This window comes from Gavialis gangeticus, unplaced genomic scaffold, assembly GCF_001723915.1.
Source record: "Gavialis gangeticus isolate Ggan-Ray unplaced genomic scaffold, GavGan_comp1, whole genome shotgun sequence".
Lineage (NCBI taxonomy): Eukaryota > Metazoa > Chordata > Crocodylia > Gavialidae > Gavialis > Gavialis gangeticus.
Genome location: NW_017729022.1, coordinates 118,252,698 through 118,269,950, shown reverse-complemented (window position 1 = coordinate 118,269,950; position 17,253 = coordinate 118,252,698). Strand labels below are relative to the sequence as shown.

At 49.8% G+C, this 17,253-nt stretch overlaps 1 protein-coding gene across 2 annotated transcripts in view; it reads left to right on the top strand.

Moving 5' to 3' along the window:
- Positions 1-1,622: 1,622 nt before the first annotated feature.
- Positions 1,623-17,253, top strand: part of MFAP5 (microfibrillar associated protein 5) — a 24,285-nt gene continuing 8,654 nt past the window's right edge. Inside the window, exons 1-8 of one of the 2 annotated variants that reach the window (XM_019516049.1) lie at positions 1,625-1,841; positions 2,253-2,315; positions 6,618-6,674; positions 9,893-9,928; positions 11,040-11,075; positions 11,969-11,998; positions 12,140-12,175; positions 13,352-13,439. In XM_019516049.1, the coding sequence (XP_019371594.1) occupies position 1,841; positions 2,253-2,315; positions 6,618-6,674; positions 9,893-9,928; positions 11,040-11,075; positions 11,969-11,998; positions 12,140-12,175; positions 13,352-13,439 (347 nt within the window). In that variant the 5' untranslated portion in view covers positions 1,625-1,840. Of the gene's footprint in view, positions 1,842-2,252; positions 2,316-6,617; positions 6,675-9,892; positions 9,929-11,039; positions 11,076-11,968; positions 11,999-12,139; positions 12,176-13,351; positions 13,440-17,253 lie in introns of both variants that reach the window. The other variant, XM_019516050.1, reaches the window with a different exon arrangement.

The window sequence follows — 17,253 nt, the reverse complement described above, 5'->3', positions numbered from 1 at the left end:
GCCAGGACCTCCATCTGTCTGGGAGCCATGGAAATCGTTTGTCTCTGTTCTGGGCTTTTTCTCTCTTTCCTTTTATCTCCCTGTTCTGTTTTCTCATGTCTTTTGCTTTTCTCTTGTAGCGCATCTGTGGCCACTTAAGACTTCACCTTGCTCCACTCTTCGGCCGCTTGGAATGTCATGCAGCTGCAAAGACAACGTTTCATTCTTCCCATTCCAAAAACCCAGGATCTGACTGCTTGAACTAAAGAAGAATCTACATTAGCTCCATAATGGTACAGAGTCTGTGATGCAGCATTCAGGACAGTCCTGTGTGAGCAGAGAGCAGTGATGCAAGTCTATCCAGTCAGGACAATAGTTTACAGGCTGTCCCCACCCACTGCTCGTGTGCTAAATTATGTTAGTTGAATGATCTGAAATTCCTCCTGGACTCATCACTTGCTGCCCGTTTGTAATAACTAAGCCACACAGCCAGGGTCCTTGGAAGCAGAAATCCTGGGAGATACGAATGGGAGTGAATATAATTCACCCTCTCACTCAACAAGCTAAGCTTAAAGGATGATACACCCAGGTCCCCAGGTGGTGGAAATAAATATTACATGTGGGGATATTCAGGCATGAAAAGATGAGGGAAGGAGAAAAAGGAGGAAGAAGGAGGAGGGAAAAGCATGAAAGCAGACCTTAAAAAGGTTTGTAGAAGGAAGGGAAGAAATATGTTCAGAAAGAGGAAAGGCAAGCGGAAGAAAAAAGAGTGAGATCGCAACAGGAAAATAGAGAAATGGTGACAGACGCATGCTTCTACACGGATATGTTTTAGGCAGCACTGTACCGAGACTCCTGGTGGCCCTGGGTGAACTTTTAGTCTTGGGCTCTCCTTTGCTAGAGCTAATGATAATAAAAATCAGACAACGAAAAAAAATTACCATTTTCAGGCCCCCTTTCTGTCTGGGCCTCAGGTAGCTGCCTGGTTCACCCATGCCTGTGTTTTGCCCTGGTTTTAGACCAGTAATCAGCAGGGTAATCATCTCTGAGTGTAATGCAGGTAGTTTAATTAGAACCCAGATCCCTGATGTTTCTCTTTACCTGAGACCATGCAAAGCCTGGGACATTGTTGCAACCGATGCTCTAAGCTTCATCTATAGTTTTAAATCCAGAATTAGGACAGAATGGTATATTGGTGGGTTGCAGGAAGGCTGTTCCCTTTCAGCCAGGTGAGAATGACCGTTGGGATCTCTATGCAATTTGGAGTTTTTACATAACATTTAAATTGCAGTCAGGAAAATCCAGGTGAGTACTTTGCAGTCCTCTGACATACAAGAGAGCAATAGGCAGGCAGTGAGAGAGGCACATGGAGGGGATGGGTAAGAGCAGGCAGCTCAGCAAGGAGAGCTGAGCAGTGAGAGGAGGGCCAGAGGGAGGGAAAGGCAGGGAGGAAAAGACGTCTGTACTGGAGGGCAGCATGGAACAGGACACAAGGGTCTAACACAAGCACTGGAAACCCGGCCCGGTGCTGGACTGTCCAGAGGGAGCGGGAGGAGCTGGCTCCCTCTGGATCCTAATAAACTCTGGAATGAGGGTGTGGGCCTCTTCGGCTCACTCCCCCCTCATTCCATCCGCATTATGACACCAAGTCCTACTCTTTGGCTCCACTTTTCTTCAAAATTGTATTTTGAAGACGACTAACAGTGGAACGTTTTCTGGGAGTGGCTGCCTATGACTTACACTCTGGCCAAATGGGGGACCAGCCAAAGCAGGAAGAGACAACGTCTGCAGCTGAAGGGAGCAGAGGCAGTGGACAGCACTCAGTGACAGGGATCCCATCCCTTTCCTTGCTAGCCCAGCAAGTAAGTTTTTTTGTTTTTGGGTTTGTTTGGTTTTTTTGGGGGGGGGTTAAGATTAAGAACTTTTTTCTTGGCTCCTGTTAATAAAATGACAGCATAGGCAAGAAAAAGAGAAAGGTTAGATGGCTGGTTAGGAGAGAGAGAAAGAAGTGGGAGGGAAACAAAAAGAGGAAAGGAGGATGGAGGATAAAGAAAGAAGGTAAACAGAGCACTCTGTCCAATCCCAAGTGCCTGGGCAGCAGCTGAGGATGTGAGAAGGCAGAGATAGTGGGAGATAGCTGGAGGGAGGGAGGATGAGAAGGCACACATGTTTGAGGTGGTCAGTGGGTGAGAAGAGTGTCCATGCCACCTGGTATAGACCTCCCCATGGCTTGTGCTTGACTTTCATCAGATTTCTCTTCTTCTGTTCTGCAGTGATGATGACCCTGGGAGCCCGCGTGCTGCTGTGCATCCTAGCTCTTTCTGTGCCCCCAGGTGGTGAGTGTCCCTCCATCCCCCCTGGCCCCGGAAGTGAATTCAGGGCTCTTTCCGCTTTCCTTGCTCCTTGGAAACTCCCCAGGGACCACTGCCCGCACACTCCTTCTCTTGTGTGGGACAAGAGAAGACCCACACCCTCCAAAGGAAAGTGAAGGGGAGGAAAAGGGAAGAGTGCAGAAGAGGAGAGGGAAGGGAGGAGGGATTGTGAGGCAGTACAGCCTGGAAAGCAGTGAGCAGGGCCAGAGTTCTCCCTTCCTCATAAGGTCCAAGGAGTAAGCAGTGGGGACATGCCAGGAGGAAAGATAGGGCCACTTTGCTAAGTAGCTACCACTCTGCCCACCAGGTGGGAGGCATAGAAATTAGTAGAGGGGCCCGCCGAGAGGAATCGGTGGAGAGCCCCTCTTGATAACATGGGCTGAGTTTTCCTCTCATATGGACAGGTGCCCCTTGGCAGGGACAGATTAAGAATTCTTGGGGCCCTGGGCCCAAGAAGTATGGGGCCCAAAGAAGATTGCTTTGATCACCACCCACAGTAGAAAATAACCAGTACGAAGCACCCCCTGCAAGACTGGGCTGGCATTGCCCCCTTCTCTGTATGGCGATGATGGCACAAATCATCCAGCAGCCAACAGACTGAGCTGCATCTGTAGAAAAACAGCAGTGGTGGGAGCTCCATCAGTGGGGTCTTCTGCTGCAGGGGGTCATGGGCCCAGGCCCTCTAGGACTGTACATGAATCCATCCCTGCCCCTTGGAGTCTAGGGCCAGTCTTTAGGGAGGGGGTCAGCTGCAATATGTGCTTTGTGGTGAGCATGCTGCATCCTCCATGGGAGTTGACAGGGGCAGCAGAAACATTTGGTAACCAGTGCCTGCCAGGTGCTGCCTATGGCAGTGTCTTGGATCTAGTCTGCAGAGCATCTCTAGATGGTCCATGGAGCTTGTTCTCATAACAGTGTCATGCCTGGCATTCTTCAGCCTCCAAAGCTTCTTCCTCATCATTCTTAATTCCCAGATGCTGAGTTCCCAGTTTTATTGGTCAATTAAGCCTAGTTTTTCAGCCCCCTTTTCTGGTGACTTTGTATCTGTGCTGGCTTATCCTGTGTGATAAATTCAGGGAGGATTAACATCTGCAGAAGAAACCAAATTTGGAGAAGGCAGCCACAAAGAGCAGCGTTAACTGCTGAGATTGGAGCAGAGACCGAGGGACAATTCCATTATAAAGGAGAGAGCTGCATCTAGGGTGGAGAAAACCAGGGACTGGATAATGGAAGGGGAGGTAGGGGGAAGACCATCAGCTGCATCTACATCTATTACTTTCTGGTCTCCTTTCCTCACTCATCATGAGTACCCAGCTTGTGTTGAGAGGGTGGCCTTCAGAGGAGAATTTCCCTATTACACCTGTGGATCTTGGATGCACCTCAGTCCTGTTCCTACTCCAAATAGTGCTTTGTCCCATAAGCAGGCTCCACAGAAGACACGAAGCTTGTGGCCACAGTGCAGGGAGGAGAGGCATCCATAGCGCACAGATGTTGCTCTTAAGGGTGGTGGTTTAAGAAATAGGAAGGGGAAAAGGTTGTTTCTTTTTTTCTTTTTTTGTGATACATAAAGGAGTTAGGAAAGGGATTGTTCCTGCTTGGTTTTTATTTTTGGGTTTTCGGGGTTTTTTTACCTACAGATGACTACAGAGTGCCAAGCAATGATCTGATTTGCTAAAGGGCTAGTTGGAGATCTAGAGAATTCAAGTAGGAACCTTCTGGAACTGGGAACAGATTTAACAATGTGCTCCTAACGTTTTGTCAGCCTTATGCATCCCAAACCAAAGGGATTTAAATAGCCTAATACAAAGTCCCTGCCCTTCTCAGTTGCTCAGGGGTCTCAGTGATTTTACATCCACACCAGATGTCCTTAGAGCCAGGCCATCAGACTTATTGGGTCCTGTGGACTAGATTGTGACTGTGGGGCTTCTTCTGGATCAGACCTAGATAACAGGGCTTCTTGCAGGCTGGAGGACCCATGGACAGTAATCCCTGAAGCTGCCAGAGACAGCTCCAGAACCAGAGAGTTCACATTGCTGCCATTCCCCCCCCCCCCACTTTCCTCTAGTGCTGATTTTGGGGTGACTAAAATCTCCATTTTAAGCAAAGAATAAGGGGGGAGGAAGGAGTCAAGTGACTCCCTGGGTTCTGGAGCTGTGCTGGAACAGCAGGGATTAACACCACCCTTAAAGGGGCCCTGGCACCCATGGCAACAAGCTCTTCAGCCAAATCTGGCCCATGGAGGTGAGTGGTTCTGCCTTTTAGAAGCCCTGTGGGGTGGATGACCTACCTCTCCAGGCCAGATGTTTGACACCCCTTCCTTAGGGTCTTTTGGAAGAACAGGTGAGAAAAGTCCTGAATTCTTAATGAAAAATAAGCAAAATTTAAAAAAAAACAACAACAAAAAATATAAAAACATTTAGAGATTCAGGTCTTCCTTTCACATCACAAAGAAAGCAGAAAGGCTACAACCCCAGTTTTTCCATGGACACAGGGACAGACTAGGAAATGAAGGACCTGGAATATCTGGACTCTGTACAGGGTCTTTACATGTGGGGGGAAGGGGAAGCTTTAATTGAAGCGGCTTTCAGGAGCTGCTCTTGTGTATTCAGTGTCCCATGCTCCAAAAGGGATACTGGGGGTGCTTTAACTAAATTTTGTTTGATGAGCTTTAGTTAAAGATGCAATTTTGAAGTGCAGGGACACTGAATACATGAGATGCCAAGGCTGCTGGAGTGTGCTAATTAGCATGCTTCAGAAAAGTTGATTTATCGAGGCTGCAGCATGTATCAGAGGTGTCAGGCACATGTGGAGGTGCCCTGTAATGTTGTTGAGTAGAGCTGTGGCCAGGGTACAAGTGTTTCCTTGCAAGATACAAATAACTGCTATTGTATTGGGACTTAAAGAGGGTTTTACAGACCTAGTTCTGTAGTCCTCACACATGCAAAGCCCCCAGTTGCTAGCTAGAGGCAGGCCAGAGGCAAAGACAGGATCATCAAGGTACCCTCTACAGTGGGCTATTGCAACACTTCCCAGCCTTTTCCTGCCAACTGTGTCCTTTTCCCAGTGCAATGATGCAGACATGTTCTTCTTCCTATACTAAGAAGAAAATCTTTTCCCATTTCTGACTGCCTGAGGCAGTACCAATCTCACCCTTTCCATTCTGAAAAGCAACGAGGGTAACTCTATTTCAGTTCCATCTCCGTGTCACTGGATGCACAGTCAGCCTCCATCATTCTCACTATGCAATATGCCAAGGGAGGGGGTAAGTGGGACCATGGGAGTCCCTACACAGAGGGAAAGGCTAGCCACCTGCAGACTGCACTTGCCTGAACAGCTAATGGCTTGTTCTGTGGCTTGGGAAGTCACATCCTCTGCCTATACCTTACTGCCTCTTCTGTAGCTTGATCCTGACCTGCCTAAGAGAGGACTGTGGCATGCAATTTGTTAATGTGTGTAAAATGCAACCAAGTCCTCAGATGGGTCCTGGAGAAGTTCAGAATCTGTGAACAAGCCCAACCACAAAGGAGTATATGGCTTCTCCTCAAGAGTGCCTGTCAGAGGCAGTGCTACAGTGGTAGCAGTGGCCCCAGCTAGGGCCACCCCCATGCCAGTCCCACCTGAAATTCAGCTGGAGAAGATGTGCTGGGACATCCCTCTGCAGCCACTCACAAGCCCTCAATGTCCAGTGTTTGAGAGTGGCTGCTGGAGATGCCTCCTGAAGCAGCCTCACCACTGTATTTCCAGGTTTGGAGCATGCCACTAGGCCCGTGTGGCTGGGGAGTGCTTGCTAGTGTCCCTCCAGGCCACACTGCCACCTCAGATGTTCACAGGTTCAGCAGGAGCAGCGTCCAGATCTGCTCACTCCAAGAATCTGCAAAGAACAAACAATCCATAGCGCTGAGTGGTTCTCCTCGCCTCCAGTAGAGGGTAGTGGCATACACCATACACCAGCTCCAACTATTTCATAAATGTTTCTAGCCCAGTGGTCTTCAACCTGTGGTCCACATACTCTTGGGGGTCCGCAGACTATGTTTAAGGGGTATGTGAAAGATGACTATGATCAATCAAAAGTATTTGAATACCCTCCTTACAATTCAAAGTGGTCTGCACCACCATTCAAAACTTAAAAATTTGCAAAATTTACAAATTTGCACCTCTTTGCAAAAAATGTTAGGGGTCTGCAAATGAAAAACGTTAAAAAAAAAGTGTTCTAGCCTATGCAAATCCTATGCTCTGACCTCTGCCCTGTCCCCTCTTCTCTTGCAGACTGGTTTCCACAAGTAGTCAATGGACAAGATACAGAACCAACACTCCCAACAGTCAGTAAGTCTTGCTGTCTGGTCTGCCATAAATGGTGTGCACGCACATACAGGAGTGTGTAAATGGTGTGCACGCACATACAGGAGTGTGTGGGTCATGTGGTGGAGGGAGATGCATTGTAATTACACGCAGTCAAGCTGCAGGCTTATTAGAGATTGGGCCTGGCTGGTCCCGAGCATTGGAGAATCTGGGTGCTGGCTGCTCAGTGGGAAGCACCCTAGTACTCCTTCATGCTCGTAGGAAGCCCTTCGGTATCAGAGGTGCTTCCTTTTGGGTGAAGCTTATAACGGGGTTAAACCCCAGGGATCTTCATTCAGGAATAGGTTCTTTGGTCCCAGTGTCTTGGTCAATATTCTCGCTCTCTGCAAATGGCATTCTATTTCCTGGCCTCAGCTGCCATGAAGCTTGGCTCCACAGCATCATACAGCTTCTAGCATCCACTCCAAACAGGGCTGCTATTTTTAATTACATGGACATTGAGATCACTGTTCCTATGTGCTAGGTGCTGTACATGCATGGGGTAAGAGACAGTCCTTGCCTAAAAAGCTTACAGACACCACAAACCTGTGTCATAAATAGAGGGAAAAGGGTAGGAAAGACATAGGTGCTGCAGCAATAGCAGTTACATGGACTGGCCCTGTGTGCAACTAGTCTGTTCGGAGTCACTAGGTGTATTATGATATGAGATGTGATGGATGAGAAGGTAAAACGCTATGCTACCAATCCAGAAGTGTGAATTTGAGCCTTATGCTGGGGGGCCACCCTCCATTGACTCAGCTGTAAAGTAGCACCTGTCCATTTGGGCTGGGAAGCCCAAGGCTGCTGAACGTGATGCTGGCCCCATCACTCACATGTGTGCATTGGCTACAGAACTTGACATGCCCTAAACCAGTGGCTCCCAAACTTCTTTTGCTGTGACTCCAAATCCGGGTCACGACCCCCACCACCGACTCAGTTATGCCTGGTGGCACCAGCAGAGCCTGGGCTGGGCTGGGCTTGCAGGGGGCAGCAGCCCCACAGGCGGGAGGGGCAGACCTCCCACAACCTTGATTTGGGTCACAACCTAAGGTTGGGAGCCACTGTCCTAAACACACCAGCCTGATGGGTTTGCCCAAGCTCTGTCTGATCTTTAACCTTTTCATTATTTTAAATCCCTGCATGAGTAGTGACTGTCATCTGACAGTTTGTGACGGTGGAAGTGAGTGCCAAGCAGGAACTCAGGAGAGGAAAAGGTAACAGTTTTATGGATTAACTGAGGAAGGAAGTTCCTGGTGGATGGGGTGGCCTAGAAGAAGTTACAGAAATGCAAGATGGAGAGGTGCCTAAAAAGGGTGGTGAGGCTGGTGTCCTGGACAACTAAAAGAATACAGGAAGAGACAAAGGCATTTACAGAGGATGAGGCAGCACTTTGACAGGCCTGTAATGGCAAGGACATGATTCTGATTTGATTCAGGAACCACAGGAGGGATCTGAAAAGCTGGGGGGGGTGTAGTAAAGATGGCATACCATGCCCTTTGTGGCTGGAGTCTGAATGGATGGGAGAGGGATGACAGGCCTGTCAGAGAGCTAAAGAAGAGGTGACAGGAGGTGAGCTGGACAATAGCTGTAGGTGAGTAGGCACAAACCAAAGGCCAGATCTCAGAGAAGGAGGTAGAAACTTCAAGAGACAGACATGGCCTGGAGGGGCAAGGCTAGGAGGGTGCAGTCAGAGGCGCAGCTGGGCAGGGTGTTGATAGATCAGAGTCACTCTCTAAAATCCAGAAGTTAGGGGAACCAAACTGTTGCTTCAGTGAAGCCCAATTGTGCAGAGCAGGGACATGTTGCTGGGGACAGAATGAACTAGTGGTGGAATCACGCTGAACTATGGAGACCCAGAGCCTGTCCCTGGTTTGGCTACTGACTTGCCCTGGAGTTTTGGGCAAGTCGTCATATAACTCTGTGCCTCAGTTTCCCCATACTTACAGTAGGATGATGATAGGGACATACCTGCCAAAAGAGGCAAGAGAATACCTGAAGTTGTGCTTGTACAGTGCTGTGGAAACACAGGGAGCTCCATGACCATGCCTTCTCCCTCAGGTGGCAGGCCTTCCCCTCAGCCATCTGCCCCATGGTGAACTCACTGCAGCATTCCTGCAATGCACTCTGCCTGGGGCTGCCTTGGAGGCTGCTTGGCTGATACAGGGCTGTGAAACTTTGAATCTGTTCTGTAACAGGGCTGTGAAAATTTTGGGTAGAGCAGGGGTACCTGAGATAGCCCAAGGGGGTATGTGTGGGTGGGTGGGGACAGAGTGTCACCACGCACTATCCCGTGCACATCCAGCTGTGTTCCCTGCCCAGCCCCAGTCCCATGTCCGGTCACCCCCCACTCCCCAGTCCGTGTCTAGCCACCAGGGGTACACGGCTCCACATCTGGCCGCTGGGGGTACACTGATCCAAAAAGGTTGAAAACCCCTGGGGTAGAGCAAAGAAGTGGTAGTACTTTGCTGCCACTTGTTGCCCCTTGCCTGGCAATCTGTTTTGCTCTGGAGGGGAATTCCAGTGGCTAACAACCTAGGCTAGGGAGCAGTCCCCTGTATGACTCTGAAGGGCATGCTGCAGCAGCGTGGGCTCCTGAACCTGAGGTTGTCTGTAATCTGGCCACCCAAGGTAGCTCAAAGCTGGGAAGTTGGTAGCTGGGTCCAGAGTTCAGTGCAGTTTTGTACCTAAGACTCAGTGCAGCATGTACCCTGCCATTTCTCAACCAGTGGGGTCACAGCCCAAAAGTGGGCCACAAGAATATATGAAAGGGTCATGAACAAATGTTAAAAATAGATAAGCAAACTTTAAAAATGGATACTCCTTTAAAAGTCAAAAATGTGGGAAATTGTGTATTTCCCCTTGCAGGCTGGCAGAGTTCCAACCCGCAAGGGGCTGCTTGTCCCCACCCCCGCAAAGTCCCATACACCCACTCCCTGCCCCACACACTGGGGAGCTGGAGCCTGGGGGCAGTAGGTTGGGAGTGAGGGGCACTGGGTTGAGACTGGCCATCAACATTTACAAATGGGTCCTGGTACAAAAAAGGTTGAGAACCACTGGACTAGAAGATGCCAGCCCAGTCATTGAGACTGGACAATGATACACCACAAGTCTTACTGAGTCATTAGCACTCTCTCAAGACCCTGCCATAGCTAACTCAGTAGGAGACTAACAGGATCATTTACAGCTTTCTCTCTTTTTTCCAGAGGCAGATGAGCAAGGACCCTCCACTGCAAGATCTAGTGAGTTCATCTCTCTGAGCAAAGCAGGGAGGGTTCAGAGCCTCTCATTCCTGGCTTGTTGTTGTTCCCAGCTGTATGACCCTTCAGAGCCTCCTTTCCCCTCAGTGCCTCCATAGAGGCCATTACATTGCAGCTCTGGATAGCTGCTCTCACTGTGTTCCTCACAAGGAGGACGTGTTTGGGGTGGTTTCCTGGGAGGATGCCATTTGGTGCTTGATCTAGACAATGTACACAGGACATCCTGACCTCCTGGGGGAGGGTGAGATAGGGAGCAATTAAAAGTGAGGTTTGAGCAGGGGACCACTGCAGGGAAGAAGGGCAGCAGAACAGAGGCAGGATTTGGCTGGACTCACTGGCACGTGGGCTGTGGTGACACAGATTACTAGTGTGCGTTTGCTGACAACTAGCGGTCACTTTGGGGTAGAGCAAGGACAGTGTGAGGCACTGCAGGCAGGCTGACCCCTGTGAGAGTCTACAAATGCCTCCAAATGCAAGGATATATAGGCTATGCAATTTATGGTTAGGGGGAATTGCTCTCAGGCTTTCCCTCTATGTTGCTCCTTCAGCCTTTTGGCTAGAGGCAAGTAAGACTAGGAGACACCTGAACTCCAAGGCCTCTGGGCTTGGGGCTTGCATGTAGGATGCCTGCCTTGAATTTTGGAGTATCTGAAGCCCCAGAAGAGTCTGGGAGCGAGGATACTTGCTGGTGGTAGCACTACATAGACTTGAATGATTGAGCTCTGCTCAGTCAACAGAATTCAGAACTGATTTGGATGATTTGTCCGAAGACACAAAATTAAAAAAAAGACAATGGGAGGCTGTGATTAGCAGCCAGGGAGGAGAGAGAGACATGAATTCCTGGAGGAAAAGCTTCATAGGTGGGGGCCAAAGAATGAGTAACACAGAGGGATGTGGGGTGAAGCTGGATCAACACTGGCTCGGTGAGGTGGGCAGCATGCACTGCCAAGGCCAGCCCCTAGAGAACTGGTGGGAGAGGGGAGGGACACAGAGTATGCGAATCCACTGGATTGGCCTGGGGCCCTACCATCCAACTGCGGCCAGCTCTGTAGGGGAGCAAAGGCTCAAAGCAAAACTGTCTTTCCTTTTCCAGCTGGGTTGTATCCAGGATCTCCGACAGTTAGTCCTGGTGAGTTCACTCCTCTTATTAAAGCAGGGCAGCTCAGGGCCTCCTCTGACTTCTCATCCCATCCCAGCTGCAAGACACCCAGCTTTCCCCTCCTCCCCATGCTCAGAGTCTCCCTTTGCCAGGCTCAGCCCCTTGCTCCTTCTGCAGCTCCCTAAAGCAGTGGTTTTCAACCTTGTTGGGCTCAAGGCACCCCTCAGAAAATGCCAACTCTTAGCTTTCACTTGCTTGTTGACTACAGAAAAATAATAGAGCAATTACTCTGTTGCCAAAAACTCAGAAAGACCAAAGCAGGGTAGAATAGTTTTGACACTAGATTCCAATGAAAATCTCTAAGTTTGTCTTGTGAATCATGCATAGATTTTTTTCCATATCTAACGGTGCTAATGTTCCACAGCACCTTGTGGCACCCCCAAAAGGATCTCACAGCACCCTGGTTGTGAACTGCTGCCCCAGAGATTCTCCTCTCCTTGTGCTCACCGTTGGTCTGTGGCCCTGGCTGTTGATAGCACTGGTGGCTGTTTGACACCAGGGCAGGGGAATAAGATGACCTCAGTTCTCATAGCAGTACTTATGGCAAGCCATCTCTCACAAGGCATTTGAGCTCCCTTTTGATGCATCTCTGAGTGAATACCTAAGGCAGACTCCACAAGGTACTGTTTTATCAGGGTCCAAGGTGCCCCAAGTTTTGAAGGAGCATTAACCAACCTTTGCTCTGTACTTGGGGAATACCAGGGCCAGTACCATAGGACATTACTAGGACGCTGCACGGTCAGAGGTAGTGCTGCCCCTTGGTTTGAAGGCTACCCCACTTGAGATTCCCTTCTGCTCACTTTTTCTTTGGGACTGATGGCAAATAACCCCTAACTATGCAAATGTCTTATTTCTATTTCAAGCTAACTTTGAGACCCCAACAAAGCCGCAAGGTATGTTCAGTTTTGTTATTTGTGCCTCCTTGGCCCCTCCTGCCTACTGCCCTCCTTGATGTGCAGGGCCCCTGGCAGATCCTTGGTGTGGGGGAACTATGGCAGAGAGCCAAACTCTGCAAATCCTTTGTCTTTTTCTAGTTCTGGCTGACACTGACAGTGTGACAGGGGTACAAGGTAGGTTTTGTTTTTCTGCTTGCCTCTGATTGGCCCCTTCTGTTCATTTATCGCCTCCTTCTGTCCAGTCCTGGGGTTAAAGGGATGTGGGGTGGGGGGAGGCAATCCCTTGTTAATGAATTAATTTAATCTTAGGCCTCAAGTCAGGGGTGCTGACTGGCCTGGGGCATCAAATATATGACATGGAGCCTTTCAGCTGTCTGGCATCAAATCCCATCCAGCCCTAAATCAAGGGGAAGCTACTAACTCTCAGACTGGATCAGACCAGAACAGAGTTATGGTATAGAGTGAGGGGGATTTTCTTCCTCACCTCAAGGGACAAGTGGTTGGTTTGTGTCCTGAAGCACTGTGACTTCACGCCCTCTGCAAACTTGCATTTTAAATAACATGCCAGAAAATTTTATTTCTAAAACTATTTGTACAGTAGGTCCATTCTGAATCATTCTCCACTCCCTGAATAGTGTCAATCCTGCATCAGGGAATTCCACTGGTTTAGTCAAGCTCAGTTCCCCAGAGTCAAGAATGTTCCCTTGCTTCTCCATGGGGATCCAGGAGGAATAAAAATGTCCCTCTCCTTTCCTCTCTCTAAAGAACCCCAGTCTCTCACAGGTATCAGGGAGCTGGGTATGCAACCTTTCATCACCTAGGCTGTGGGCTAGATAAGGATCTGGCTCACAGAGTCAGGTGACTTTGTCCATGCTGCACCATAGCCTGTCCTACGCTGCAGTGGAGGGTAGAGATGATTGCTATGCATGCGGCAGCTGTGCCATAGCCAGGGATCAAGGAGTAGAGAAGAGGGTTGCACATAGGTGTTGCTGCAGCTAGGAGGGCTTTGCATGCTGGCACTGCATAGCAGTCCAGTGGTGTGGGGAGGTATTTACATACTGGGGCTGCTTTGGCCAAGCAGAAGGGGAGTTTGCACACCAGTGCTGCTAAGCAGTGGTGAGAAATGGTAGCAGCAGATGCCTGGGACGCGAGTCAGTTTGATCGAGCCCACAGCTCCAAAACTTTGTGGAGCACTGACATAAACAGCAATTTTGATGCAGCCCAAGTTACAAGGTCTTTGCAAACTGAATTGATAGCTGGTGTCCAGTTCTTGGGGACCCTGTATTCACCTCAGACTGACCACAACTGCCTTTGGCAACAGTTTGCATCTGTGTTTGTATGTGCTTCCAGAATGCCGGGAGGAGCAGTTTCCATGCACACGCCTGTACTCTGTTCACAAGCCTGTGAAACAATGTATCAGTTACCTGTGTGTGACCAGGTAAGAAGTCTGCAACCCACAAATAAAAAACAAGTTAGCTTCAGATCCCCTTGGGGCCATCAGCCTGGCTCTGCTCTCTTGTGTGAGCAGTTGGAGGAGTGAGACCTAATGGTGCCCTGTTGAGGTTACTAGTTAATGAAGCATAATTTTATATTCGTAACCTCCTGGAAGTGGTGAAGCATTCCCTGTTGTTAATTATTATTTTATCTCTTGGGCCATGAAGACTGCATGAAGCCCCAAAGGCCAGGCCCAGATCCAAATTGTGATTATAGATGCCTAAGCAGGACTTAGGTGGAGCTGAGGAGCCTGAGTCACAAAAAGTGACACAGATTGACCTTGCTTCGGCAGCCACAAAACCACCAAGGCACCTACATTTAGGAGGCATCTCCCTTTTGTCCTGAAAAGTTCCCTGCAGGTATAGCCTGAGGCTGCTACAGTCACTTGTAAGTGATCCAGACCAAGCACCCTGGTGTCTAGACTGCCTACTCTCTGCTGAAACCCAGCTTGCAGCTCGCCTCTGCCTGCCCCTTAGTCCATTAGGTATCCACAGAGCATGCACAATGCCCGGTTACCAGTGCCAGCAGCCTTGCTCCTGCAGAGCACAGTGCCCAAAGCAGCTTTCTTGTGCACGAGTGATGGTGGCAGGGCCCACTTTTGGCACCATTGCCTAGTAGTCAGAGCACACCCCCATAAAGGAGAGTTCTTGTTTTAGGTCCTTCTCAGCCTGAGGGGACCCAACACTACATCCCCCAACTCCTAGGAGAGCACCATAACCCCCAGCCTACAGGATCAACTGTGTGAGGGCCCCCTTCATTTCTGCTCTTGAAGCTAGGCCACTGGGCAAGGCAACCAGAAGTGCAAGATTCATGGGGTCAGAAAGAGACCATGTGAGAGGGAACCTGATTGTAACATGGTTATCACCCAAGAGGGGACAGTCCTGTGTGCTGATCCCTGCTGCAAGGCTATTTCTGTACTTTAGTAAGTGACTGTCCAACAGAGGATACACAAGCAGTTCTGGCAGTAGTGATAAGAAAAGTGTTTCTCCCTTGCCAGGAAGATGCACTCAGCACTTTCACAGTAAGTTAATAAGGGCCCATTCACTGTAAAAGGTGACATAGGGGCTTAAGCTCCTCAGGTGGAGACAGGTCTTGAACTCCTATCTCCCCCCACCCGAGTATGAGCTATAACCAGTAGGCTACAGCACAGCCAACAAGCAGTGTAATTACTGCCTGTGGATGCTGAAATCTGCAGAGATCTCCATGCTGCTGCTGGTATCAGTTTGGTACCTTCCCTCCTGCCATGCCTTGATGTAATTGTTAAATTAAGAAAGGGAAGATGCCTTTTCATCCTAGAAACAGTCCTTATTCTTCTTTCACCAGTGGATCCCCTACCAGGCACCACTAACCCAAACCCAGTCTGTCTGTAGTTGGGCCTTCCTGGCCTGTGTGTGCCAAGGTACCCATTGCCTTAGGAGCTTATTACATGGCTCCAAACCACCCCTTAACACCATGCCCCTGCCTCGCAGATGTTACCTCTCCAGACAGTCTCCCTTGTTAGGACCTTAGCCCACTTGGCTTCTGCCCCTTTTCCCTTGTGGCTGACTTAGCTCAGATCCACTCTGTTCAATCCAGCTTCTAGGCTCCAGCCCAAGTCTCAAACTATTGGGATCTGGCTTAGCCCTCCTCAGGCTTTGGGCCCCTGGCCCCAGTTCTCAACCCTTGTGGGCATGGGCTCCGTGGTTTCTACCCTTTGCAGGCACTGGTTCTGTCCTTGGCAGGCTTCGGGTCCCTGGCCCTGTCTTAGACCCTTTCAGGCACTGAGCCCATTCTGGCTTTCGCTGCCGCCTTGGCCCCCGCCTCCACCCCTTCCAGGCACAGGCCTCCTAGGCACTAATGGGACCTTCAAAACTGCCCCTTAGTCTTTTCCACAAACCACCAGTTGAACTCAAAGGGAGAAAGCACACCAGCTGTAACAAACTTAACCTGCTTTAGGTATAGCAAATGACCACAATAGTCCACTGTCTTGCAGCAAGGCCCTTACCCAGGGTTGTATTCCTTCATAAGGAACCAGTATTCTGCTGGCAGTCCTTAGAGCAGCTCTGAAGTCCGCCTAGCACGCCACCCCGTCTTCCTGGCCAGAAGTTACTCACCCCCTGGCTTGCAGGGCTGAACTCCCAGTATGTATGTGCCTCAAGCCCTGCCCACCTTTGATCAGGTGCCCTGTCAACTGACCCACCCCGGGGCTGTTTATTAACCCCAGCCTTGCCAGCTGCCTTTGTCTGGTTCACAAAAAAACCCTTGCTTAAAGGGGCCATTTTGCTTTTCTGTAACAGGGTAAGGGGTCTGCATTAGAAACCCCCCCTTCCCTGGGGGGTTAAACTCCTTTTTAAATCCTCCTCTGACCCATATCTCATTGAGAAGAAGTCGGCACCCACATTCCAAGTCCCCCGCAGATGTTCTATTGAGAAGTAATATGGTTGTAGACTGAGGGTCAACCTCATCAATCTTGTATTGTTAGTCTTCATATTGTGGTGCCAGTGTAACAGGGTATGGTCTGCAATTAGTGTGAATTGGCATCCTAACAAATAATATCTGAGCATTTCTATCACCCACTTAAAATTGCCAAACATTCTTTCGCTATTGTGGCATAAGTCTTGGGGCTGTAGTTTCCCACGTATGTGTACCACTGAGAATTCTTCGTGTCTCTCTGTGTTAAGACTGTGCCAATAGCCACATTTAGTGCATCTATTTGTAGCACAAGTGGTTTATTAAAATCTGGTGTATACAAAAGAGGAGACTGACAGAGCACCCTCTATTTCTTAGAAGCCACTTTCTGCCTCTGGGGTCCATTTCTCCTTGACTGGGGCTCTGATTCATGTGAGCTCTGTCAAGATACCACTCACTCTGCAAAGTTGGGTACGAGCAACTTTGGATCTTGGTCAGGAAGCGAGACTAGTATCTGGTCTCCAACTTGGAAGTTCCTCATCCGGGTTCCTTGAACATAGGTGGCCATTTGCAACTCTTGGACCCCTCTGAGATTGTTTAGGGCCTCCTTCTGTGCTGCTTCTGACAGGGCACCTGATCAAAGGTGGACAGGGCTTGAGTGGAATGAGCCTGGAGCTCAGCCAAGCCAGGGAATCCAGCCTTTCAAGCTAGGGGATGAGGAACTCCTGACCAGGAAGACTGCAGGGGGGTGCCGAGCTAACTTCAGAGCCTCTCCCTTAGCTGAATTACATACTGTACAGGATTTGTGCTCCTATACCACTGGTCTTCCCATCCAGGACTCCCCCCACCCCCCAAAGGTCATCACCCAAAGTGATGCACCTGGGGAGGAACAACCGGCACCATACCTACAGGTTGGGGAACTCCCCTCTTGTCAGTACAGAGGCAGAAAAGGATCTTGGAATCATCATTGACTCCAAGATGAACATGGGCTGGCAGTGTTGGGAAGCAGTCAGGAAGGCCAACCGTACCTTGTCATGCATCCACAGATGCATCTCGAGCAGGTCCAAGGAGGTGATCCTCCCCCTCTATGCGGCACTGGTCAGGCCACAGCTGGAGTACTGCATCCAGTTCTGGGCGCCACACTTCAAGAGGGATGTGGACAACATGGAGAGGGTCCGGACGCGGGCCACTTGTATGATCAGGGGGCAGCAGGGCAGGCCTTATGAGGAGAGGCTACGGGACCTGAACCTGTTCAGCCTCCAGAAGAGAAGGCTGAGGGGGGATCTAGTGGCCTGTTACAAACTAGTCAGGGGGGATCAGCAGGCACTGGGGAAGTCCCTGTTCCCCCGAGCACTGCCAGGAGTGACCAG